General features: G+C 38.9%; 1 protein-coding gene across 6 annotated transcripts in view; it reads right to left on the minus strand.

The window, feature by feature from the left end:
- The window catches only part of Tec (tec protein tyrosine kinase), a 94624-nt gene that overhangs the window by 775 nt on the left and 66005 nt on the right, over positions 1-27844 (minus strand). For 5 of the 6 annotated variants that reach the window (XM_048363929.1, XM_048363931.1, XM_048363933.1 and 2 more), the window contains 12 exons: positions 25420-25460; positions 24131-24306; positions 21645-21710; positions 17932-17986; positions 14239-14318; positions 12837-12970; positions 9260-9334; positions 8096-8267; positions 7562-7778; positions 4137-4201; positions 1821-1939; positions 1580-1737 (listed from right to left, as the gene is read on the minus strand). In XM_048363929.1, coding sequence (XP_048219886.1) covers positions 1580-1737; positions 1821-1939; positions 4137-4201; positions 7562-7778; positions 8096-8267; positions 9260-9334; positions 12837-12970; positions 14239-14318; positions 17932-17986; positions 21645-21710; positions 24131-24306; positions 25420-25460 — 1358 coding nt within the window. The remainder of the gene's footprint in view (positions 1-1579; positions 1738-1820; positions 1940-4136; positions 4202-7561; positions 7779-8095; positions 8268-9259; positions 9335-12836; positions 12971-14238; positions 14319-17931; positions 17987-21644; positions 21711-24130; positions 24307-25419; positions 25461-27844) is intronic. The other variant, XM_048363932.1, reaches the window with a different exon arrangement.

Raw genomic sequence — 27844 nt, forward strand, 5'->3', positions numbered from 1 at the left:
ACTCTAACCTACCTGCACACACTGCTGCTAGACTAAAAAAAAGAAAAAAAAAACTTTTTACTGGCATGTATTAGGGTTGTTCACTAGGTGAGTTTCCTTGTAATATTTCCATGCATACAAGGTACCCCACTCTAACTGACCACCTACATCTCTCTCCCTCACCTTTGGAAAAAATTTCAACAGGTTTCACTGTTGTACTTTCAAACATACATACATATACGCACACATACACACACATATACACACATACATAATACATAGACACATACATACTACTTCAACAATACTTTCTTCTCTGCTGCTCCTTCCTAACATTTTTAAGATACCACTTTCATCAAGGACTGATCAGACATCCTTAGTGCCTGAAAAAATCAAGCCCTGCAGATTTGCAGAGCCACGCCTACCCCCTTGTTCATTTCCCACAAAAAGCCCCAGATAAGCTGTCTACTCTCCACTCTCCCGTGAATGTCTGTCGCCACATGCTGCTCACACAGCTCTCTCTCCCCGAGGTACCTCTTCCCGTCCACTCTCTGGCCATCCCAATCAGTGCTCCTGGGAGGAAGTGAGGGAGCTGGGGCTTTGGAGTTTGATGGCCTCTGCTGCTCTCTAGCTAACTGGCCCCAGGCAACATCAACCACAGGAAATCTAATCTTCTTGTCTATAAAGTGGTCATAGTAAAAATATCTAACCTCAAAGAGTTATTTAAGAACTAAATCAAAAGCATTTAATACAATGCCTAGTACATAATACAGGTGGCCTAATGCCTCCCGTTCAAGAATGATTTTGGTACCTAAACTCTTCTATGAAGTGATATTTCACTAGTTCTGAGTCTGAGTAAACAAACTGGGAAGGCTGAAGTTTAGAGGAAGAAACCCTCTCTGGAAAAAGAGTGACACTTGAATCCCACAAGTGATCCACAGAAAGGAGGGGGGGGCACCTTCTCCAAGCTTGCTCCCAAGTCTCTGGCTCAGGCAGCTTCAGAGGATTCCCACTTGGGAGTGTGGCCTGGCCTGAGTAGATTGAGTGAATTACTAGTGTTTCCCACCACTTTATATTCTTCTTACATTGATTCAGAACTGAGATGAGAGGGCTGGCTTTCTACCTGGAGCTTGAAATCACTATAAAACATGCGCCCGCTGGGCATGGTGGCTCACTTCTAATCCTAGTCACAGAAAGGCAGAGATCAGGAGGATCAAGCCCGGCCAGGGAGGGAAAAAGCTCACATGGCACCTCCCCTACCTTGATCTGAATCAATACAAGCTAACCATGAGAGCTATCAACCTATTGCCCCAGCTACTTGGTAAGTGTTAATAAGAGGACTGTGATCCAGACCTGAACAGGTGACCTTATGAAAAATAACTAAAGCAAAAAGGGCTGAGAGTACAGCTAACATGGTAAAGAACCTGCCAAGCAAGCAGGAAGCTCTGATTTCAAGCCTAAGTTATGACAAAAAAAAAAAAAAACTACACTAGAAAACACCATTTCAATAGGCCCTAAAGCCTGTACCACATCCATCTACCAAGCCCAAACTGTGAATGTTGCAGAGATTCAGTAGAAGAGCACAAAGAAGTATCTATACCTCCTGCCAACACCTCAGCATCACCTCATATATGGATTTAGATGCTAGCTTCGGCCTGTGGAGGCGGTGGCCTCGAGTAATCATGGTTACCACTTCATAGTTGGTGTTCTTCTCAAAGGGCATTCTGCCTTCTGTGAATACTTCCCACATCAAGACACCTAGAAAATGATTAGGGTTATCACATGATGAATCCACTTCCTCTGTCGAGCAGAAAGTAGGAAATGAGAAGCACGCATCTTACCAAATGACCAGACGTCTGACTTGCTGCTAAAGCGGCTGTAGTTAAATACTTCAGGTGGGCACCACTTCACTGGGAATTTAGCACCAGAAGAGCTTGTGTACTGATCATCCAGAACATACCTAAGGCGAGACATACCATGGACTTATACTTACCTCTGAAGTACAGTCTGCACTGTGTACTGGTGATTTCATCATTTTCCACTTTACAACCAAAAACGCAGTTGATTGAAGCCCAAAGTACATCCAGGCAGAGCTAAAGGTTCAGCTCAGTGGCCACATCTTCCTCTCAGTGCAATTTAAGGGCACAGAGGGGTACACCATGACATAAGTAGCTGCACTCGCATCTCTGCTCTTCTCTTTTCTCATTAGGAGACACAGGCAGAACACAACTTCCCACTAACAATTATGTTCTTTAGATAAAATTTTACTCACAGCTCTATACATGAAAGACCTAAAGCAGAACTACTCTAAAAGAAATGGTGAACATATCCAGAGACATTTGTGCCCTGAGCCCCTGTGACTCTATACAGCAGTTTTTAAAAAGCAAGTGCAAGAAAAGACAAGATGAAGGATGCAAATGGTGACAAATACATTTACATAGCATGACATACATTCTCTCCCTCTCAAAATAACACATCTATTTCTCTATATGGACATATTTATGTCTATCTGGAAGGACATGCAGAAGCTAATAACAGTGGTTACTTCTGGGGCAAATCCTGGATTAGAGATGATAGATGTGAGGATTTAAGTTTTTGCTGTAATGTTTGGTGCATATTTATAAGAGGAATATATTTATATATTATAAGTACATATGAAATTCATTCCTAAAGGCAGCCATGAGAAGACATACAAATAATTTCCCAAAATTCCTTTGTTGGACTATGGAGACAAAGATGGTGGCTGGCCAAAACCACTACAGCAGGGGGCTGAATCATATAACTGTCAGTCAGGGAAATCTAAATTTAGTGTATAATGGTTTGCAGGAGTATAGGCACAAAGGCAATAACTTTCCAAAAGTCAAATACATAATAGTTGAACCTACAAAAGAAGAATGCAAGTGTCAGGTATTGAGCATCTTTATCCAAAGGAAATTAAGAGAATGGGGTAATTAACACTTTGAGAGTCAGAAATAGATTCTAACAGCTGTAGTGTCCTTAGGCTCGATGAGTTTCCTTAGAAGCTGAGCTTGCCCCTGCAGGACCTGGTCTTGTGTGCCTTAAAAAATTGTTTTCAGTAGTACTGGAGTCTGAACTCAGGGCCTTATATCTGCAAGGCAGGGCTATACCCCTTGAGCCATGCCTCCAGCCCCCTTTTAACTGCTGCTGGTGATGTCTTCCGGCCAGTTTCCTGACCCTTTCAGAGTCTGCTGAGTAGACCAAACTAATCTCAGACTTTAAACTTTTGCACTTATCTCTTTTACCTACAAACATTTATAACTGGATTTTCACCTAACTGGCTGCTTACTCCCTTAGTCTCCCCTCGGTGTTCTCATTTGAAATACATCTACCTGGTCACCAGAGCCAAAGTAAAAATAACAACCCCCCATCCCAAGATAGCTGGCTCTCAGAAATAGGCAGATTTGCTCTGAAGAGGACCAGATACCACATTGTATTCCATTGGGCACACAGTCCTTGGGAGAACTCTCAGATGCAGCTCTTCTTTTTAGCCATTTTAAAATGTGCAACCCCTTACTGGTTCACAGGACCCTCAAAAATTCTTAGATCAGGCTGACAGTCACTGCTTGCTGGCCCTGTGCTAACATACACATTCAGTCCCAGGTCTGTGTCTCTCTCATCTCCAGAACACTCGCCACACGTGGCAGGAACATAGGTGGTTTAGTCTCTGCTGTGGTTCAGAGTTGTGCCTAGCACATAGTAAGCACCTCATTTCTTACATATAGTTGAATGATTGCACAGATAAAGAGGGATAAAGAGAAAAGAAAGACAAAATAGTTTAAATGTTTTTCTATCTCTCTATTAAAACTACAAAAGTTAAGAGAATAAATATACTACAGACAGAGCTGTACTAAGCAGTACTTAGGAACTGAACATGAAACACTATTATGAAAACAAAAGATTCTAGAAATCTAATACACACTGAGGCGGAAACAAAAAGAAGCCATTGATTTAACAAGCTATATCTCCATCTAGTGGAGAAAGTTACTACCACCACGATACAGTTATTTCCACATACTAATGTCATTAACAATGAATGAAATTTCCTTTCTGCATGTTATCATTGATGCAAATTACTTCCACACATATTTATTCTACAAAATAATGTAAGCATTACTTAAAGGGACACTAAGCCATACCTGGCCATGCCAAAATCACAGACTTTCACAACTCCTGCCTCATTTACCAGACAATTTCTGGCAGCCTGGGGAGAAAAGAATTCATGATAGTGTTTTAGGTTAAAAATGCCACAATAAAAGAAAAACATAAGTATATTTTATTAGCTATACCATAATCCAGCCAAATATTCACAGAAGGTGGAAATGTCTGCTTTTAAAATTGTTTTAACCCCAGTAGAAATGTATCCAACACATATCTGAAACAGTCTGCAGAAAGACAGGTGAGAAAACATATTTCACACAGGCATTAAAGACATTATCACTACCCATAGTCATAATTAAGATAGATCTTTTTCCCCTCTGGTTATACTCTTATTAAACTATGTGTGTGGTGGGGAGGGTTGTTGTTGTTTTACTGATGGTGGTAACATCTCTTGAAGTTCTTATTCTAGGTTCTAGTGAGGTGCGCTTCAAAATACACAACCATCAAATGAGCAACCAGTGTCTGGTCAGCTCATTACTGGTAAAAAGAACATTTGTGAACTGGGTACAGTGGCTCACAGTTATAATCCAGGCTACTCAGGGAGCAGAGATCAGCAGGACTACAGTTAAAAGACAGTCTGGACAAAATGTTCAGGAAACTCCATCTCAACTAATAAAAAGCTTAGCGTAGTGATGCACACTTGTCATCACAGCTACACAGAAAGTGTAAGTAAAAGGACTGAGGTCCAGGACTAGCTGGGCAAAAAAGAAAGACCTTATGTGAAAAACCATAAAAGCAAAAAGAGCTGGGGGCATGGGTTCAAATGGCAGAGCACCTGCCTAGCAAGCTCAGAGAACAAAGCCTGGAGTTCAACCCCAGTACTACAAAACAATAAAAAATAAAACAGTTGCATATAAACATAATTTCTGTTTGATCATGTGTGGGATTTCCAGTATGTTAAAAGAAGATATATCCAATTGGTCAGATACAAATGTAAATTACTTAATGTTTGAATTATGTATTGAAGTCACATATTTAATGTCTCCCCAATATTAAAGGTTACAAGATTCAAGACAATAGTTAGATAGGAAGGTATAATATTTCTCAGAAAGAAGATTTCATATTTTAAATATTATACCCTATATATCAAGATTTACTCTCCTCCTGTTTAGAATCCTATTTTCTATATGTGGCAAGTCCACTGAGAGTTCCCTTTGAGCACATTGTTAAGAGTCTCTTCCTATGAGAGAAATAGTGACCATTCCCAGAGTCTTCCCCATATTTCTTTCTTGTTTGTTGGTTAGTTGTGGGGCTTGATTGAACTCAGGGTCTGAGCACTGTCTCTGAGCCGATTTGTGCTCAAGGCAGGCTAGCAGTCTACAATTTGAGCCACAGCGTCACTTCCAGCTTTTGAATGGTTAATTAGAGATAAGACTCTTATAGGGACTTTTTTGCCTGGGCTGGCTTTGAACCTTTATCCTCAGATCTCAGACTCTGGAGTAGCTAGGATTACAGGTGTGAGCCACCAGCACCTGAGTTTTCTCCATCTTTCTATGAGGATAACCACAAAAGCCTCTGCTTGCCAGGCAGTAGAATTCTTTTTGAAGGAGACAAGAACATAACCTGCCTTCAAAGAGTTGTACAAATCTACCAGAGTAATATCAATATAATGGGCACAAAAACATAAAAAAATTGTTTTCAACAAGATATGATCTTTGTGAATCGGTATCATGGGCCAGATTCATGAAGAAATTCAATTTGTATTGGTTTGGTAAATTAAAAAAAAAAAAAAAAAAAAAAAGGAAGCCAGGAGTTAGTGGTTCATGCCTATAATCCTAGCTACTCAGGAGTCTGAGATCTGAGGACTGTGGTTCAAAGCCAGCCAGGGCAAGAATGTCCATGGGTCAGTCTCTTATCTCCAATTAGCTACCAAAAAAACAGAAGTTGAACTTTGAACTGTGGCTCAAGTATAGAACACTAACTAGCACAACAGCTCAGAGACAGCACCTAGACATTGAGTTCAAGCCCCAGGACTGGCACAAAAAAAAAAAAGAAGAAGAAGGAGAAAAAGGAAGGAGAGCGAAGGGAGAGAGAAAAAGAGAGGGGGGGGAGGGAGGGAGGGAGGGAGGGAGGGAGGGAGGGAGGGAAAGGGAGGGAAGAAAATGATTGATTCCCAAATTTCAGGATGACAAAGATATTCTTTGTCATTACTGAGCATAATAATGCTACTGAGCATAATAATAATAATAATAATAATAATAATATATCATGTCTACTTTACAAAGTCCTTTCCCTCAATTATATGCAGGGATAATTAAAGCAGTCTTACAAACAAAACAATATTTTAACAGGCAATTCAAAGATGTATAAACAGGGTCTCAGAGAGATTAGGTAACTATTGTAAAATATATGTAAGAGATTGTCTTCCGTCTCAAAATCCTTAACTTTCTATTATACTTTAAACCTAAAGATAGCACTGAGTATTGACTCTGGAGCCAAACTCCCTGGGTTCAAATCCTGCCTACTCCATTAACTTAACTGTTAATATTATTTTACTCTACTTGCATCTGCTTCATCATCAGTGAAACAGGAACAGGAACAATACCTCCTACCTACCACTGTTGCAATGATTCAGTGACTCTATATTGGGAAACTGCTTACTACCTATTTGAGGTGAGTGAATTTTTTGAATGCCTTGTTGCTACTCTAACATACTTTATCATCAGAATGCTAAAATTAAAATACAGGAGGAAAAAAATCCCAGACACAAATCCTATTTGCTCTGATGAAGGGATCAAGGTAAACTGATAAGTGTTGATGATATACTGGAAATAGTCACATGTGTGAAGGAAAGGTGGGAGGAGTAATAAGAAGGAAAAGAAAGAAGAGAGGAAGAAAGCAGACTAAGGAAAAATTAACCAGAGTCCCCACCACAATAATTTAGAAAGTAACAGACTTCTGGTATTGCTGGAAGTTCACAGACGCTTCCATCTTTCCCCCATGATTAAAGAGAGAAGGAAAATGATTTATCTGGTAGTTTCTAATTATAATGTATAAAGTGGGAAAAGGTTAGGATTTAGAAAGAAAGTCAAGGCTAACTTTAACTTCCCCATCCATTACACACTAAGAAAGCCACTTCAGTTCCCTGCAGCAAAGTCCCATCTACAAAATGATGATGCTAATAAATGTGCTTATGATTAGCTCTCTCACAGGAATTTTCTGGAGCTCAAGTAGTTCATGCAAGAAAACTTGCCTGGAGATATTAATTCTGTAAACTGTTAGATTTAACAAATCCTTCCTTTAAACTTATGAGGCAAGTGGCTTACATTTACCAAGTGTAAAAATGAGGGTAAAACACTGTTAGCCACAAAAAATGGTCACTAATATATCACAGCTACTTCTGAGCCAGTATTACAAAACAGTATGGTGGGTGAGTGGGAAGAAGAAGGAGGTTCACAGGTACCAAGTCTCTGTGAATGAAGCTGTTTCTCTCCAGGTACTCCATCCCTTCACACACGTCCTGACACATACTCAGCAGCACGTCTCTACTGAAATGGCCCTGTCTCTGACGGAGGAAATTCAGAAGGCAGCCCCGTTCCATGAACTCTGTCACGATGTAAATTGGTTTCTGCTGGGTGCATACACCGTAAAGCTGTACCAGCTTGGGATGTGTCAGCTTCCTGGGGGCGAAAGCGCAGATGGTGTTACTATAGGAAAAGAAATCAGAAATGCAGAAACAGCTCACATAAATAACCTCATGGTGCAACTAAAGCTTCTAGAAAAACAACAACAAACAAAACCCCAAACTACTAAAGATGGAGAGAGACAGTAAAAATTAGAGCAGAAATCAGTGATTTAGAGGCTAAAAACAAACAATACATAGAATCAACAAAGCAAAAAGCTGGCTCTTAGAAAAAGAAATCAGCAGGTGTATTAGCCGGGGAGGGGCCCCTTCTTCTATGAAACAGGGCGCCCAGAAGAAGAGCTAGTAACTTACATCATGACTTTAGCTTCTTCTATAAAGTCCTCCTCACACATGGCACCCTCTCTAATAGCTTTGATGGCTACTTTGTACTGGGCTCGCCACTTGCCCAGCCTCACCACTCCGAACAGTCCACTCCCCAACTCCCTCATAAAGGTCAGCTCCGAAGGGTTAATCTCCCACTTCTCTGAAAAACATAAGGGAAAAGTGGGAAACACTTAAGGAGAGAATGGGATGGATCAGTGGGGAAAGAGAAACTAGCCAAGAATCCACCTCAAAGTTCAGGAAGGTATTGTAGTCATTACCAGGAAACATAGGACAGGGGTACATCCTGAATCTACACTGCAGAAGGGGGCTTTCCACACTCTCAGAAGGGTGTCTCCTTTTTAAGTTATCCTAATACATGCAGAGGAATGGAAAAGGACAAGATGCTACATAATAGACTAACAATAACAGCTAAGAGTATGTGTGTGCCAGAATTTGAATCCAGGGCTTTCACTTGATTCTTTCACTCAAGGTTGTCACTTTACCACTTGAGCCACACCCTGACCTCCAGTTTTTTGCTCCTTATTTGGAGATAAGAGTCACAAGGATTTTTCTGCCTGTCTGGCTTTGAACCACGGCCCTCAGATCTCAACCTCCTGAGTAGCTAAGATTACAAGGGTAAGCTACCTACACTCAGCTTCAAGTCCATTTTATAAAAACAAACCTCTTCAATTTATCACTGTTTCTCTTGAGGTTTTTTTTTTTTTTACTTTTTCAATTCCACCAGGTTAAAAGGAATTAAGCCTGCTGTTTATAAGGTTTTTGTCACAAGTAACAAAAACAATTAAGGTACATTTATTTTCTTCATCCTTACATTTCATTTCCTGCCACTAACCAACAAAAACAGCGAGAACCATGGTTGAAGGGACAATGATTTCTTTTTAGATGGAAATGGTATTCCTTGTCTTTTCCCCTAGACAATGTTTCCTACTAAATTATACATACTGACAGAAACAAAACCTAGGATTATCACAGCTATGAAGTGTAAGAAACACCCACACTATACACTTGTAAAATAAACTTATTTTGTGATACCAGATTCTTATCAAGCACAATTGGCCAATGCAAGTAAACAGCTAAGGGTTGATTCTTATCAAGGAAGAGTGGCCAATGCAAGTACAGAGCAAGAGTTACCATAGCTGAATCCCGCAGTGGTTGGTGCATTCTTCCCCTTTGTACTAACTGGGTACCGCAGTCTTGTGACAAGTCCTAGAAATCAAAACCAATGCAGTTGCACTTAATCATCTTACACATCAAATGCTTAAGTAGAAATGTACTCTAAAAACTCATTCATTTAGTCCTCATCTTCTGCAACAGGCATTCAACAAGCTTTCTTTCAAAACAGTGTTTATCAAGCATTGTGCCAGCTTCTCCTCTCAACATTCCAAAGGATGTTAAAAAAACAAAGGATATTAAATCACTTCTCAGAGTTATTACCAGCTATTACATCATGCTCTTTTTGAATAGGAGATCTGAACTGTGAAAGAAAATTGTGAGGATGCTGAAAATTAAAGTGATTCACTTGATATATAACTCAATGCTAGCAATCCTTGTATTAAAATTGGACTCTAAGATAACAACTCAGAATATATCAACTACTGCCCATCAGTGAGGTACGTTAAAGCCTTTAACCTTAATTGCTTATAGCACTAAGGTAGAAAGGAGAGGAGCCTCTTCTATAAACATCCAGAACATTTTGTATTTCCTCTAACTAGGGACAGCTCAGTCATTTGAAATGATTGTATATGTCTCTATCCAGCAGATAAGAGGAGAATCAGTGATGACCTAGGACAACAACTCTCCTCCAAACTTGGCTTGGTTTCTAGAAGGCAGGAAACACTAGCAGGCACTAAACACACATTTCACATTTGTTGGATGAATTAAGATAGTGGTGAAACTAAAATTTACAGAAGATCAACTTATAGAAGATCACCAAAGAAAAAATATGAATACACAATGAATATGAATATAAATATGAATCTGATAAAGATACAAAAACTACCAATTGAGCCACATCTCTATTCTTTTATGCTTTATTTATTTTTCAAATAAGGTCTTGTGTTTTTTTATGTCAAGAAACCCTGGGCATCTTTTTGTTTATTTGTTTTCTCCTTTGTTGCTGTTTTTTAATTCTTTACCTTTGTCTTGTATGTATGTTTATCCGTTTGGGGGAGCATAAGAGCAGCACAGAAATGGTGAGACAAAGGGTGAACAAATGCAGCAGTGATACTCACTAGACACTATGTTGAAGATGAACTTGCAGGGAAGGGAAGTTGGGAGGGAAACACTGGGAGAAAATGAGGGAAAAGGTGACACTGTTCAAAAAGAAATGTACTTATTACCTGATCTATGTAACTGTAACTCCTCTGTTCATCACCTTTACAATAATAATACACATGTCTATATGCATATGTATGTAAATATGTGTATACATACATATGTGTGTGTATATATATGAAACCCTGGGTATTAATGTAACTGTGAGACTGCTGGGGACAAAGAGAGAAAAAAGAAATAATCAAGGACAAATAATACCAGATACATGTATGTGTTAACATATGAAAATAACATAAGGAAACTCACTAAAAGCTATTGAAAATAAGGGGTAGGAGAAACTAGAAAGAGACCAGTAGATGAGGTAAATCTCTTATAACACATGCTGTATGAACTATGTTGGCAAAACCCATACATTTAATATACATTGGAAACAATGAATCACAGGAAAGTAAAACAGAGTCTGTTGGAGGACAGTGCCAACAGGAGGAGGAGGGCTAATGGAGGGGGTGAATGAGAGCAAATCTGGTCGGAAGTACTTTATATACGTGTATGAAAACAGAACAAAGAAGCCTGTTAAAACTGTTTGCAAAAGGGAGAGAGATGGATAGGTACACTGATCAGAGTATATTGTGTGAATGTTTGAAAATGACATAGAAACAGCCTAGTACAACTAAATGTAGGATGAAAAATCTTATAAAAAGAGAGTAGAATAGTTAGCATGATACAATATGGACAAATGTCAGAAACATACTCCATCACAGAAACTAGCCATGACAGACTGCATTCATACAGAATGTTCAGAAAAGGAAAATCTACAGAGACAGGAAGTAGGCTAGTGATTGCCAGAGGCTAAGATGGTGAGGGGAACACAAGGTGAGTGCTAATGGTGTAAGATTTGTGAATGACAATGTTCTTAAAATTAGATTATGGTGACAGTGTCACAACTCAGCAAAATACACTAAAGCCCACTGAATTATATACTTTAAAAGGATAAAAATCTGTGACAGATAAATTACATCTCAATAACAATTCCCATCATCTGAAAAAAAGAAGTAAATGGACACATAAAAATAACAACAGGCTTTGCAAACAGTGTCTTTAATAAAAAAAAATTTTTAATTGATTCTCCCTAAATTGGGTTAAGTGATTGGCCCTCCCCACATCAGTGACTCCTTTAAAGTCAAAGACTAAAACTCTTGCTTTATCATCTTATGGAAACTTGATAGACATAAATATGGTTTCTAGTATTACATCTGTTTACTTACACATTTGTTTTATTAACACTCTAGTGCTAAGAGTAGCAGAAACTTGGGAAGATGGAAAACTTGTGGGAGAAGACTACAAGCAGTCTGCAACTTACTATGGTTCACCTTAACATCTGTTAACCTTATAACTGTGCAAAAGCCATGTGCATTCAGTAGAAACAATACCTTAGCTTTTGAATTGAGACAACTTTTTTTTTTTTTCTGGGCTGGCAATATGTGACAAGATGCTCTAAAGAGATGCTGAGCAGACGGCAAGGAACCTCAGTGCCAAGCCATGTTACAAGGGTCAACACCTGATGCTCTACAGTACACTGGGTTGCTAAGCAAGGATGTTAAGTTCGGTGGGTTAAGTGTTTTACATGCACTTTGAACTTAGAATATGTTCAACTTGTGATGTGTTTATCAGAATGTAACACCATGAGAAATGAGTGTCTTCTGTACCTACTCTTTGGAAGCCTGCAGCACAGGAAGGATGGAATCCTAGCTCCTCTGGACATTTCTGTAAAAACTATAAAAACAGACATATCCTGTCTTGGTTTTTGTTTTAACTTTTTGAATAGGGTGTGGCTATGTTGCCCAAAATGGCCTCAAACTCCTAGAATCAAGACTCTAGTCTCAGTCTTGCAAACTGTTGGGATTACATGTATGCTGTTGCATAGTTTAAAATGAACGTATCTTTCTGGTCACTGGTAGCTCACACCTATAATCCTAGCTATTCAGGGGGCTGAGATTTCAGCAACATGGTTCCAAGTCAGCCTGGGCAGAAAATTCCCTGAGACCCTTATCTCTAGTTAACCACACAAGAACACGTGCACACGTACACGCACACTTAAAAAAAAACAAACACAGAAGTTGACCTGTAGCTCAAGTGACAAAGCACAAGCTTTAAACAAAAAAATGTAAGTGACAGTGACAAGGCCCCAAGTTCTAGCCCCAGGGAAAAAAGGATGTATCTTGGATTTTCATTTACTATAAGGATATAAAACACAAAAACATGAATGTTTTGCTCTAAGAATGGAAACAAGATTTTTGTGAAATTTGATATTCTTTCTTTCTTAATTACAATAATTTATGATTAACTAGAAAATACCACTGCTCAAGGAAAAATTCATTACAATGATCATTTTACACTAGCTAATATTAGAAACAGATGTTAAAAGCTCACTCACCTGCTGCATTGTGTTTATGATACTCAATAATCTCAGGAATTGAACCAAAAGCATGCTTTTCTGCGAGGTAATACTTCTTCGGAGATGTTGCTGTTTCCTTTATATGATAATGCCTAAAGCCTGAAGAACCTTCCCTACAACAAAAATTGAACCATGTTACAACCAAGCTGAAATAAATACTGTTCACATCACTCTTAGACGTGTGACCACAGACTTCATCCGTTTGTCCCTTTCTATCTCCAGAGCAAATCTACTTTCCTATTTTCTTTAGAACTTAGCTTTTACATTAACAGAGTAAAATTTAGAAAGTGGTCCCTTGCATGTGAATGAGTAAAAGAACATTTACCAACTCCATTCAGCCACAATAGAAAGAATTTAAATAGCCATTAGCTGCTACCATTTTGTTGTTCTTGTGGTATATTTGCAAATATCTAGGGCACTTCTAAAAGTACATTTAAAAATTGGGCTTATAGATATATGCACTCTACTTCAGATACCTTCATAGAACACAAATCTCCAGTGCTTTTAAGATTATTTAGGGGCTGGGGATATAGCCTAGTGGCAAGAGTGCCTGCCTCGGATACACGAGGCCCTAGGTTCGATTCCCCAGCACCACATATACAGAAAACGGCCAGAAGCGGCGCTGTGGTTCAAGTGGCAGAGTGCTAGCCTTGAGCGGGAAGAAGCCAGGGACAGTGCTCAGGCCCTGAGTCCAAGGCCCAGGACTGGCCAAAAAAAAAAAAAAAAAAAGATTATTTAGTCCTCCTGCTCTTAGGACTCCTTAATATGGACATGGCATGGCCTCTGTTCCTACTGGTCAGACTTCACTTCCTCCCTTCACTCAGTCTTTCCTGTTCTACAATCCGGTTATGCAGACTTTGTTTCGGGTCTTTGAATTCTTTATATTCTCTCATTCACTCCTAGGTTAGGCAGTTTCCTGGTCAGAAACAATCCCTTCCTTGTTTTTCTGCCTTGTCCATGGGGTCTCATCTGGATATTATTATGAAAGCATTCATGGATAACTCAAATGTACTCTTGGCTATGCAGTCCTGTCTGACACATGTATGTGCACATGCACACATGTGCACACACACTACCCCACCACCATACCTGCCCATCCTTAGCATGTAGGTCAGTGTGCAACAGTTATTTCATGAATGTTACTAAAGTTTCTATAGGTATTCCCAACAAATATATTTATGGAGAATTATTATTCAATACAAAAAATAGCACAGACTATTAAGAAATGAAGTTTTTTCATTAACAAATGAACTTCGGGTTCTTTACTTTTAATGCTGAATCATAGTCTTCTGAAAACTAGTAATACATACAAATATATAGAAGTTCATACAAAAATAAACCCATTTTTAAAAAAGTAACAAAACAGAGCACCATTACTTACCCTCCAAACTTTGTATAAAGAGAAACTGTGTACAGGCCTGGCTGACTGGAGTCCCTTACCATAAAACCACCTTCTTTACCCTAAAATCCAAAACAAAAATTATTTTTTACTTCAATTACTAATATTGATGCCATAGAAAAGATTCAGGTACCCAATCTTAGGATCTAATGGTGAGGTACAACTTACACAGCTTCCACCATCCACATGACTCTTTAACTTACACAACCAGATTACGAGATCCATAAATCTACACAACTACAAATTCTCATCTACATGACAGTCAGCATTTCAACTGAAGACGCTCTCAGAGCCTTTCCAGAACTAAGAGAGAAAAGGTTTCACTTCCCTACGCACTAGAAAACAGGGACTGAAAAAAATGTTCATTTGTTTGTTTTGATTCTTAAGACAGGATCTCACTATACACCCAAGTTGGCCTTGAACTCTCAATCCTCTTGCTTCCACTTCCCAAGTGCTGGAATTATAGGCATGAAACATAATGCCTGGAAAAATATAACATATATTATGTATACCATATATAATTTCTCAATGTTAGGTTTCATTTGGTATAAGCTTTGAATCCCAATCCAATATCATTTTTCTATCCATGTAACATTTTTCCTGTAAATATCTCCCTCTGTAAATACCTTCTTTATAATCTCCCTATAACTAAATGCTGATATGTCTCTTCTTCTACCATATCTCTTCACAGTTTACTTACAGTAAAAGTACAGTACAGTACAGTAAAAGTAGAAATGAAAAGTCAAAAACAACACTAAATGGGTAATGGATAAATTCTTATCAGATTCCAAGTTAAAGAGCAAACCCCAAGTAATACCATGTCCAAACTCTGATATGTCAGTTTAAGAAGAAAAATGAGGGCTGGGAATATGGTAAAGTGCTCACCTCGTATACATGAAGCCCTACGTTCAATTCCTCAGCACCACATATATAGAAAAATCCGGAAGTGGTGCTGTGGCTCAAGTGGTAGAGTGTTAGCCTTGAACAAAACAAAACAAAAGAAGCCAGGGACAGTACTCAGGCACTAAGTTCAAGCCCCAGGACTGGCAAAAAAAAATAAAAAATAAAAAAATAAGAAGGGGCTGGGAATATGGCCTACTGGCAAGAGTGCTTGCCTCCCATACATGAAGCCCTGGGTTCAATTCCCCAGTACCACATATACAGAAAATGGCCAGAAGTGGCACTGTGGCTCAAGTGGCAGAGTGCTAGCCTTGAGCAAAAAGAAGCTAAGGAAAGTGCTCAGGCCCTCAGTCCAAGCCCTGGGACTAGCAACAAAATAAATAAATAAATAAATAAGTAGAAAAATGTATTCCATAATTGAAAAGTCAAATTAATTTTATTCTTATTCATAAAAAGAAAATGGAATTAAATAAGGCCCCACAAAGAAACATGATAAAGAGAGACAAAGAATAAAAAGACTAACCATTGCAATAGCGATACTTACAAAACCAACTGGTGTAAACCAACAGTACAACTCATGGGAGGGAGGGAAGTGGGGAAGGGGGAGATGGGAATAATAGGGGAGGAGGTAACAAGTTGGATAAGAAATGTACTCACTGCCTTACATATGAAACTGTTAACACCTCTGTACTTCACTTTGACAATAAAGAAGAAAAAAATAAACATGATAAAAAACAGTCGGGAACAGTAATTGTAATAGTTAATTGGCGGGGGGGAATATATATATTTATATATATCAGCTATATATATTATTTGCAAAAAACCTATTCTGATACAATATGTTCTAATATTCAAATGTATTTAGTTCTAAAAACAGCCCTATGAGGTAGGTTTTCCTATTATTCCTGCTTTCCCTCACAGGTAAGGAAAGGGTCAAGGAAAAGCCAGAAAACTTTCCCCAGTCACATAGGTAGTAAGTAGCTAACCAGGATTTAGATTCAGTATACTTTGCTACCCACTGATCTACACCTGCCCCTCCCTGTGGGTCTCCAGGGAGGCACATTAACGTTCTGTGGAGATGGCCAGGGGCCAAGAAAGGTGTAGTCTGAAAGAGCAAAGCCACCTGCTATTGCTTCTGTCACATAAACTATAGAAACAAGTGTTCAGCTAAGCTCAAGTGGTTGAATGGTGCTAAAATGCAGAAGGAAAAAATGAGAAAGGCATTAAAGACCAGAACTATTATGGAGCATAGTAACTAGATAGTAAATACATGGAATTATCAAGATGCCTCAATTTTTCACTTATGGTGCTAACGGAAAAAAGAAGACCAGAAAAGTCACTGCTTATGTGCATCTGATCATACAAAATAATATTTATCGAAATGAACTCCAGGAAACGAAAAGAAGGTTTTTTCTTGCTTGCTGTTTTTGTTTTCTTTCCTTTTTCTTCTGTTTGTTCATTTATAAGTGTAAGCGGAGACATAGAAATACAAATACAAGGACAAAGGGTGAACTGGACATAGTGTCACTGGATACTACGTTAAAAAATGAACTATACAATTTATGGGTGGGGATAGGAGGGAAAAGCTGGGAGAGAACAAGGGAAGGAATGACATTGTCTGAAAAGAAGCGTACTTTTTACTTGACTTATATTACTGTAACCCCTCTGTATATCAGCTTTACAATAACAATAAAAAAAAATTAAGTCACTGCTAACTTGGGTCTCAGCCCAGAGCATTCTTCTATGCTTCCTTTTGTTCCTTCAACTTCTCTTTAAAGTGTGAGCATTTCAGGGCAATTCTATCTATAGGCAATCAAATGCTAGTAAAATTTCATTCATTAAAAAAAACAACTCATCTACCTCAATCAATTAATACATGTGGTAGCACACATCTGTCACCCCAGCCCCAGAGGAAGCACAATGGCTGGGTGTAGTACTATCTACCTGTCATTCCTGTGACAGGGAAGAACAAACAGGAAGATGAAAGTTCAGGCCAGCCCATAAAGCATAAAGCAAGATCCTATCTCATCAATAATGAATCAAGAAAGGGGCTGAGAGAGTAGCTCAAGTGGTAGAGCACCTTCCTATCAAGCATGAAGTCTTGAGTTCAAACCCCACAGGACCATCATAAAAAGAGGCATCACATAATCTTAAATTTTTCTAAAACAAATAACTTCAAGCAAAAAAAGTTTAAAAATATTTCTCAGATATAGCTATTACCTACTTTTATAGGTTCATTATTATTTTATACCTCCTTTCAATACCTCACCCAAAAAGTTTCGAGTCCTAAACCCCAGTAGTTCAGAATGTGATTGTATTTGGAAACAAACAGGTTGTCACAGAGGTCATCAAATTAAAATTAAGTCATTGAGGTAGGCTCTAATTAAATATGACTGGTGTCCTTCTGAAGGAGGAAAGCTGGATGCAAAGACTGACATGCACAGACTGAAGATACTGTAAAGAAACAGGAAGAGAAGAACTACCTCCAAGCCAAGGGAAGAAGCCTAGAAGAGATTTCCAGACACAGCCCTCAGAAGAAACCACCCCCACTGTCATTTAAATTTTGAATTTGCAGCCTCCATAACCATGGCAGACTAAAACTCTGTGGGTAAAGCCATTCAGTTTGTGGCACATGGTGACTGAAGCCCAGTGGATATTAAAAAAAAACAACAATAATTGATGTCATTGATTTTTTTAGGATAAAAAAATTCAGGATCTATTTAAATGAATTTGTGCTGAAATCAAACCCTCTCACAAAATAAGCAAAACACTTACTTCAGTTTTGAGGAGTTGTTCTGCCTTGCTTCTATTTGTATTTCTGCAATACCATCTGAACAGGAAAAAAATACACTTAAGCCTCAGATTTTTCAAAATTATATTTTTTCAGTAGGAATATAAAGTAATATAGCTTAGAAAATAACATATACAATAAATAAAAACAAGACATCACTAGTAATCTGAACAATCAGTAACAAATTTTTTGTTGTTATTTGTACCAGTACTAGGACTTAAACTCAAGGCCTAAGTTCTGTCCCTTCGTTCTTTCGCTCATGGGAAGCTAGGATTACAGGTGTGAGCCACTGGTGTCCAACAATCTTATTGTTTGTTTGTGCTGGTGACTAGGGCTAGAACTCGGGGTCTGGATGCTGTTCCTTAACTTTTTCACCCAAGGCTGGTGCTCTACCACTTGAGCCACAGCTCTACATCCAATAACATTTTTGAGGTATATGCCTGACCATTTTCCCCATATTTTATGCTAATAAATATATGTACCTGCATTCTTATTGTTTCAGTAAAGTGGGGTCAAATTCTACTTGATATATCATAACCTGAATTCATCACGTGGTAAGTATGTAAATCAATATAGTTTTATGTATCTTGGCGTAGTTTTCATCATTCAATGAAAATAGTATTGTCAATGTTTCACTGTTATAATCATAGCAAGAGTAAATTTTACTCCACTGACTCAAAAATACAAGAAATGCCTCTACATTCAAGATAAAGGTCCTGGAGTCAAATTAATTTGGGGGACAGTCCTGGGGTTTGAATTCAGGGCCTCACATTGACTAGGCAGGTGCTCTACCACTTAAGCCACATCATGTCCACAGCACTTTATTTTCCCCCATTGGGAAATAATGCCCAGGATTTGTAGGTAACTTGTCAGCCTGTTCTCAGCTATCAGAATTCTAATGTGAACTTAGTTTTGGATTGGATAGTCACCCCCAACACTGCAGAGCAACCAGGCTTCATAGCAGCAAATAAAGGGAAGAGGAAGTTGGGGAACACTTGATCCTTTCTGGAAAGGTCAAATCATGGCCAAGTTTCTCTGGGAGGATGGAAGGACATATGAAATGATAATAAACATGAAGAAAAACCAGAAGCAGCCAACCAATCCTAAATCTTTGACTGCTCTCCAACTTTATCTCTGCCTCTTATGCCAGCTGCTCAAAGCACTTATCTTGCATGCTCTCCTATCTGGGCCATTTCCCTCTGCCACCTTCATCCTTTAACATCGACCCATTGCGTACACCCACATCTTGCCCATCTAAGGGAACCTGCTTCCTCTTCTGATTCTCTCTTTCCCTAACTGCTCCAAGGGTAGAGGTCAAAACTAGTTACTCACAGCCCTGGGAGTCATGGCCTGGCAATCCTGGGTCTAGCCCAGGAGTAGAGGATTCCCATGAATCTAAGCAAACAGAAGAACAATACACTGAACAGCTGACAGAAGTCTTTCTATCAGCATGGAGACAAAGAAGACTTGGTACAGGATGGGCTGTGGCAAAACCAAAACAAAGCAGAGCAAAACCAAATGAAAGTTATCTGACATAAAGCAGGAAGACAGAAGAGGGGGCCGCTGCTGCCCCCATGGAGGGCAGCTTTTTCCCTTGCCACCTGTCTCAGTGTTGTGCTGTGCCACGTGGAATCTCTGGCTGTGGCACAGAATGCTGAGTAGAAGCCACATGGAGATCACACACTAGCAGGTTCAGAGTCACTGAGAGGAGGAACCCCTCCAATAGACATTCAATTTCCAAATGAAGATTCAATCCAAATCCTCATGGCAGTGAATCAGAAACTCCAGTATTAAAAATCCTTACTGGAAATCTCCTGGGTCATAGGAGGAGTGCTCATGACTGGGAAAGGATGATCTGCTTTCCCAGCGCCCACAACTCCAGCCTAAAGCTAGTAGTGCTCCCAGGCTAAGACCTGTAAGACCTCGTAGGAAGCTAAGACCTCATATTACTGGACTGAATAGTCAATGTAACACAACAGTAGGCATTTGTGTATTGGAAGACATCTGAACATGGAAGAAATCCAATAATATCAAGGCAACGAAAATTCTTCAGCTCTGCCACAATCTGTATGTGTGCCAATATTAAGGTTTGAACTCAGGATCTGGGCATTGTCTCTTAACTTTTTCACTGAAGACTGGCACTCTACCACTTGAGCCTCTACTTCCAGCTTTTTGGTGATAAAACAAAGACAAGAGGTTCACAGATGGACTTCAAACTAGGATCCTCAGATCTCAGCCTCCCGAGTAGCTAGGATTATAGGCATGAGCCACCAGCACCCAGAAGCCTACAACAATCTTATGAGATGATTGTTGAATATGCAGACTGCATTGGCTGAAAAGTTGTTACATGGCACATGATTGTATAATGTTTATACTTCCCACCTATTTTTGTGTGTGTTTGAGACAGGGCCTCGATTTGTATCTTATAAAGGCCTTGAACTCATTATCCTCTGGACTCAACCTCTCTCCTAAGTACTGGTCACATTACTGATCATAGGTGTGAACAACAGACTTGGCCCACCTACTTCTATCACTTTAGAGAGTATACCACTGAGTGCTATGACTTTTAACCTGTTAGTCTCTTTTTCGATTATAAGGTACACTCCTGTGATCATGACACAGAAAAAGGCAACTGCTTGGTTTTGTCTTTGTTGTTTTAAAGGAAGCAAGCAACAGACACATTAATACACCATCTCAGAAGGACCACAAGAGTGTTAGTATATATAAGTTTATACATTTAGTATAGATAAGTATATATATTAAAACCTGGCTATGAACTCCTAGTGAGCATAGAAGCAGCACAACTTCTCTAGGAAGTAATTAGGCAGCAAGCACCAGGAGTCTGATTGCAACCAAATGGTTACATGTAGCATTTTGTTAGGATGAGATTTGACAGATCTAGTTCAAATAAGCAATTCCTTATATAGCAAAGATACCTAAATTAAGAAATATAAACAAAAGAAGTGATTATATAAATTACTGGGCATACATATTCTAAATATGAGAGTACCTGATACAAGCAAACAAGGCAGTAAATACTTAATGCAGTTATGACTGAATGAAATGTAGCTACAAAGATGTTTTCAAAGCATATATTTTCATGGCAGAAGGAATGTTCAGTTATATCATAGTGTTAAGAGGCAGGGTGGTATGGGGGGAGATAAAAAAACACTAGGTACAGCCTGGGTCTAGTTTCTTAAAATGATAGAAAGATGAGAGGAATATATACTAATTGATAGAGGTCAACTCTGATTGAATTAAGAGAAAATATTCTCATTGCCCATTTTTCCTATTTTCATGGTTTTTCAAACAATAATCATAGACCAGCTATATAGTTACAAAAAGGAAACAAAACAAAAACATTTTCAATGTTTTCAAAAGTTTTCAAAAACATTTTCTATTCCCTTATCATGAATAAATGAACAATTATCTATATTTTTAAATGAGTGGAGCTGTGAGGTTTAAAGTAAATTAAGTTGTGTCTGCTAAAATAATTCCCTTGACAGCCAGCATTCAGGAAAGGTATATTGTAGAGACTAATTCCCAGTTCTTTATCTCAAACAACTGAGTTAAAAATGTGTTGACCCCACTTTCTAAATGTAACAAAAATATCCATTTATCTTCAAAAGCCTTATAAAATTAAGAAAATGCCAGCATGTTCTGGTTTTCCATATCTATAAAATAAATATCTACTTACTCATATTGATCTAAGTTGTTTGACTTCTTTCCTGTTACATAATTACTTGGGATATACCCTTCACTCCTAGAAAGAAGAAAAATGCCTTAAGTACACATAAATTACTTTATTGAGAAGTTTTTTAAAAAGATAACCAACTTTCTAGCCAAATAAAGTATTTTGTCAGAAGCTTATAAGAAACACTAACTGACCCTTATTCAATATATTTTGCCATGTGACACTACAGTGTTTTCTGTTTTCTTTTTGGTGCAGGTCCTGGAGCTTGAACTCAGGACCTTGGCCTGTACCTGACCTTTTTTTGCTCAAAGCTAGTGCTCTACCACTTAAGTCACAGCTCCACTTTCAGCTTTTTGGTGGTTAATTGGAGCTAAGAGACTCACAGACTTTCCTGCCCAGGCTGGCTTCAAACCATGATCCTCAGATCTCAGCCTCCGGAATAGCTAGGATTACAGGTGTGAGCAACGAGCCCCTGGATAAGAAGACTTTTTGTGGGCCAGGGATGATTGGTGTTTTTTTTTCCCGATGACTTCTTATGCCCCCTGCAATTTAAGAAGCATTTGGGTGATCATAGGAGCCAAAGGTTTTAGAACAGAAAAAATACACATGTATAAAATAATTTTTATTATCTTTTTGTGTATATATGCCAGTCAAGAGGCTTGTAATTAGGGTGTGGGCACTGTCCCTAATCCTTTGTGATCAAGGCTAGCATTCTACCACTTGAGCCACAGTTCCACTTCTGGCTTTTTTGGTAGTGAGTGAGAGATAAGAGTTTCCTGCCCTGGCTGAATTCAAACTGCGATCCTGGGATCTCAGCCTCCTGAGTAGCTAGGATTACAGGTATGAGCCATGGGCCTTGGGCTGAGCTTTATAGATATAAGTTTGAATGTGAACTATTACCAAGTACACACACATACACACACACACACACACACACACACACACACACAGCTCTGATGCAATGGCAATTCAAAAGCAATTGGAATCTTACCCTCATACTTGTCTCAAAATATTATTTCTGATCAATATCAGGAGCCACTATACTGGGCCAGATGGCTAAGAAAGACTAATGAGGACCTCAACTGAAAGTATTCACAATAACCTAAAATGGGACAATTCAAGCAAATACTGATGCACTAAAACTCAATTATATAAGCATCCATAATACTAAAAGCAATTATTGGTCACCACAGTAACAAGAACAGAAAGCTCCACCATCAAACTCCTGATTCTGAAAACTGGTAAACGTTAAGAAGCATCTTTGTTTCTTAAAACAACTTTGTTTCTTACAAAGCATGTTACTAGTCAAGTTGCATGACTATTTGTGTTTTTGTCCGTTATTCAGGCTGATTTTGTTGCATCTAAATATATGAATATGTAATATGTATGCATTCATGTGTACTGTTCCCAAATTTCAAAGTGTTAGGATAAAGTCTGCAGCAGATGGTATTTTTAAAATCATTATTATAACATGATGGGTGGGTTTTCCTTTTTCAGTCTTAAGTGGTGAGACTTAGTGAAATGACATGATGACTAGAGTTTACTTTTAGATAATCAAGGATTGGTAAATCAAGACTACCCAAACGCTGGTAATTTTCTAAGTCAAGTGACACTATTTTCAGATGTTTGAAAAATTCTGCAATACAGGTTAGATATTTCTTTTTCAAAACTAGAGGTGTTTCAGATTCCTACGTTTTTGGAGTTCGGGAATACTTGCATACGCTCCAAAACTGGAAACTTTCTGAACATCAACCATCAGAGTTTGAATTTTTGAACTATGGATGCTCACACTGTACAAAACTCTAAAGTTGTTGTACTGTGTCGGACAAAAGGAGGCAAGAGAACCTTCTTTTAAACACAGAATCAAAGTTCCCAGTGGAGGTGTGGGTCAAGTGGTACAGCAATATGCTTTGAGTGAAAAAGCCAAGTGAAAACATGAGGCCCTGAGTTCAAGCACCATTCCCAACATACAAACACACAAACACACACACGCACACACATACACAACTTAATAGTTCCCAAGAAGGTAAAAGTTCACAGCAAATCAGACCAAGAAGTGACCACTGCTGAGACTCAAGCAAAAAAGTGGGGCCTCACCATCCCCTCTGTAGTTCCAGGTCTCCTCCTCAAGTTCACATCTGGAGAAAAAGAAGATGGCTCTGGGATAGGCAGGCAATAAGAGAGAGTGGAAGAAGCATGGGCTCTGGTAGGGCTAAAGTCCCCCTCTTCTTATCTACCTCCCAAATATCTAGAAAAATCTAATGCATTTTAGCTCCTATAAAAAAGTGATTGATCAATTTGCATTTACTGGATAACCACTGAGAATACCTCATGATACTACGAAGTAATAACAATGTGTTCTTTCATTTATGACCAACTGAACCAAGTCCACTAATTTCATTAGAACTAGTTGCAGCTCGCACACTTTCCACTCAACACTGAACTCCCATCTCCCCACTGCCTGTCATGCACAGAGATGGAATTCTTACCCGTATTTATCTCTTGCTTTCCACCAGTGGACATCGTTCTTTTCCAATATGATATACTCTTGTCCTCTCTCTAATCTGAGGTCATGTGCCTCTGTTGCCTGGAAATCATACATTGCCACAACGATTTCTTCACTATTATCTTCTTCTTCAGGTGGAATGGGTGGAGGAGGCCTTCTCTAAGTGAAGAAGGTAACATCAGCAAGTTCAGTCTTCTCTTTGACACAGATTGTATTCTGGGTGATATGTTAATCCGCCACCCAGACTAACAGTAACCTCAATCTACTAGGAGTCACCTAGTATTATCTAGAGGACCCTCTAACATTTGACAGTGTCTAACATTTGACTGGTCTTTGTGTGGGCTTTAGGATATGGAGGATGAGCCCAAACTATCCTTAAACATAATAGGGTAATAAGTGATTAGAAATCAGAAGAACCATAGGTGAACTGGCCTGCGACAGGTGAAGATGAGCACACACCCATGGAATCTTTTCACAAGTCTCCTATCACGCAAAGGAATTTGTTCTTCTTCATGTCAACAATACGTAAGGCACATGTTTAGGACCTAACACACTTCATTTATTCTCAATATTGTTACTATGAAGAATAGTGTTATGATTATCATGTTTACCACTAGCCAAAAATATATGCATAAGATTCATAGCAGCTCTGCTCCTGACTGGGCCTAACATTGTTTCCCCCCTAGCCACTCCTTGGAAGTGTATCGTTAAGTCCTTAACATCATTCCTTGTCACTCTGGGGTCTCAAGACTGAGATACTGGTCCGGCACCAGTGACTCATGCCTGTAATTCTAGATACTCAGGAGGGTGATATCTGAGGATCTCAGTTCAAAGCCAGCCTGAGCAGGAAAAAAAAAAATCTGTGAGAATCTTATCTCCAATTAACCAGAAAAATTCTGGATGTGGAGGTGTGGCTCAAGTTGTAAGGCCTTGAGTGAAAAAGTCCAGTAAGAGCAGAAGGCTCTGAATTCAAGCCCCAGTTTAAAAAAAAAAAAAAAGGAAAAAGACTGAGCTATTCCTTAACTTCACACACCTTCTATACAACTCCCCAAGCCCAACTGCAAGCAAAATATCGGGTACTAACAACATGTACACAATTGGTATTATTTGACAGCAAGAACAATTTAAATAAGCAAAAGTATATCTGCTTCTAAAATGGTCCTGGGGAAAAACAGCATCAATGAATGAATATAAACATAACTAAATTGCCCTTCTAAAGTGTAAAGATATAAAGACTAAAGAAGTAACTCCCAAAAGTGAGAGGCCACTTACCTTCTTTGTTTCTGGTGCAGGAGGCAAGGCTTTTCTTATACCTGAAAATACCAACACAGTAGTAGGTCAAAACACCAGTACCAAGGATTGATTAGGAACAGATAGATAATGATCGTAGAAATATGAGAATAAACACATGGGCAAGAGACCCAACCTTGCCCAACATGGGGGCATGGGGAGCTTGTTAGCATCCTGGTCTCCCTATCCCTCTACTACATAAACTGTGCTTTTAACAGTGCTTGGTGAACCAAAACAAAACAAAACAAAAAATGAAACTGGGGCTGGTGATGTAGTTCAATGGTAGAGTGAGTACACAACACACTTGAGGCCCTGAGTTCACTCTACAGCAACTACAATAAATCAGCAAACAAATGATATTACAGCATTCCCCAACCTATCTGTGTGTGGTTTCTGTGATTCTACGTTCTGTAATTTCAGTATAAAAATGTTAAATGGAAACTTCTAGATATAAACCATCTATAACTTTTAAATTGCATACCCCATTAGTCATTTAGCTACTGTGGTTATAAGATCAATTGCAGTGGGATCACCATGCTTGGATTCAACCAACCCTCACTTTTCTGAATAATGGCCCCAAGTGCAAGAACAGTAATAATGGAAATTGGGTGTGCCAGAGAAGCTATACATGCTTCCTTCTAATGAAAGGCTGAAAGGACTCCACTTAGTAAGTGAACAGGTTACTAAGATAAATGGTGCAATAAGAAACTGAGAAAGACAGAGAGAAATGAGGGAGAGATCACATTCATACAATGTTATACTAGGTTCTATTTTTATTATTCGGTGATGCTGTTAACTTCTTACTGAGTGTAAATTATAAACTAAGCTTTATGATAGGTATGGTATAGAGAGTTTGGAATTCTCCATAACTTCAAGCGTTCACTGGGAGTCATAAGCAACCCCAGTGGATAAGAGGGTGTCAACTGCAATGATAACACTGAGAAATCAATAAGCTCTGGCTCTTCCTCCACAGTCCTAGGGCCTTGGCTGACACATGGCTACCCACAGTTAGGTAGGTAAGGAATGAAGTAATAAGGAAAGGGGTATATGTATAAATAAATGGTGCATGCCAATTTTAGACCTTATATCTAAAAAAAAACTTCATGTGGACACCCTTGACCAGTTTTTCCCTTTCTGCTTCCAGAACAAAACACTGACCTGGTGCAACCTTTGGGAACCATCTGTACAACTCCTACTAGACATGGAGCAGCTATCTACCTCTAGTTTTATTACACAAAAATAAATTCCTAGTGTAAGTCACCATAACTTCTGAGTTTCTTTTTTTTTTTTTTTTACAGCAAATTAGACTGTATTACCTAATAGTAAATGCTAGGAAACTGAGAAAAGAATAAGTCTTGGAAACTGTGCTGGGAATATGGCCTAGTGGGAGAACGCTTGCCTCGTATACATGAAGCCCTAGGTTTGATTCCTCAGCACCATGTATATAGAAAAGCTGGTATGCTTTTGTAGTCATTTGTCTTTTTATCCTTAGTCTCTCAATTTTGATATTCCCTTTCACTTTCCTAGTTCTAATACCAGTATATACAGTTTCCAGTGTACTCAGATAAGATACAGTGATAGTGCGGTACAACCACAGGAAGGGGATACAAGAGGATCATCAACAATAGAAGCTATGGTTTCACATGGCATGTTGAAGGTAATTACAACAGTGGGAGGGGGGGGGAGTGAGGGAGGAGGTAACAAACAGTACAAGAAATGTACCCAAGGCCTAACATATGAGACTGTAACCTCTCTGTACATCAATTTGACAATAAATAAGAAAAAAGAAAGAAAGAAACAAAGAAACAAAGAAAGAAAAAGCTAGAATGGCACTTTGGCTCAAGTGGTAGTGTGCTAGCCTTGAACAAAAAGAAGCTCAGAGACAGTGCCCAGGTCCTGAATTCAAGCCGCAGGACTAGAAAAAACAAATAACAACAACAAAAAAGACAAAGGTAAGTCTTGCAAACTTAGTCCTTTCTATTTGTGTGTGTGTGTGTGTGTGTGTGTGTGTGTGTGTACGCACGCATGCACTAAATCAAAGCTGACACGTGCCAGGAAAACCAGAGGAGAGGGACTCCCAGCATCAAGAGCTGCCCTTGAACCAGGAAACATCTGCCAAATGGCCATTCTGCTTGTCTCCAGATGTTCCATGGATTCTTACTTACACATAGAGCATGGTGCCATCATGAAGAATAGTACAACACACCATCACCCTACAACACTAGCAGTTTTCAGCCTCTTGATATTTTTTGTATGTTTTTGGGGTTTTCTTTTTTTTTTTTTTTTTTTTGGCCAGTCCTGGGGCTTCGAATCAGGGCCTGAGCACTGTCCCTGGCTTCTTTTTGCTCAAGGCTAGCACTCTGCCACTTGAGCCACAGCACCACTTCTGGCCGTTTTCTGTATATGT

The sequence above is a fragment of the Perognathus longimembris genome, chromosome 16 (genome assembly GCF_023159225.1).
Source record: "Perognathus longimembris pacificus isolate PPM17 chromosome 16, ASM2315922v1, whole genome shotgun sequence".
Classification (NCBI taxonomy): Eukaryota; Metazoa; Chordata; class Mammalia; order Rodentia; family Heteromyidae; genus Perognathus; species Perognathus longimembris.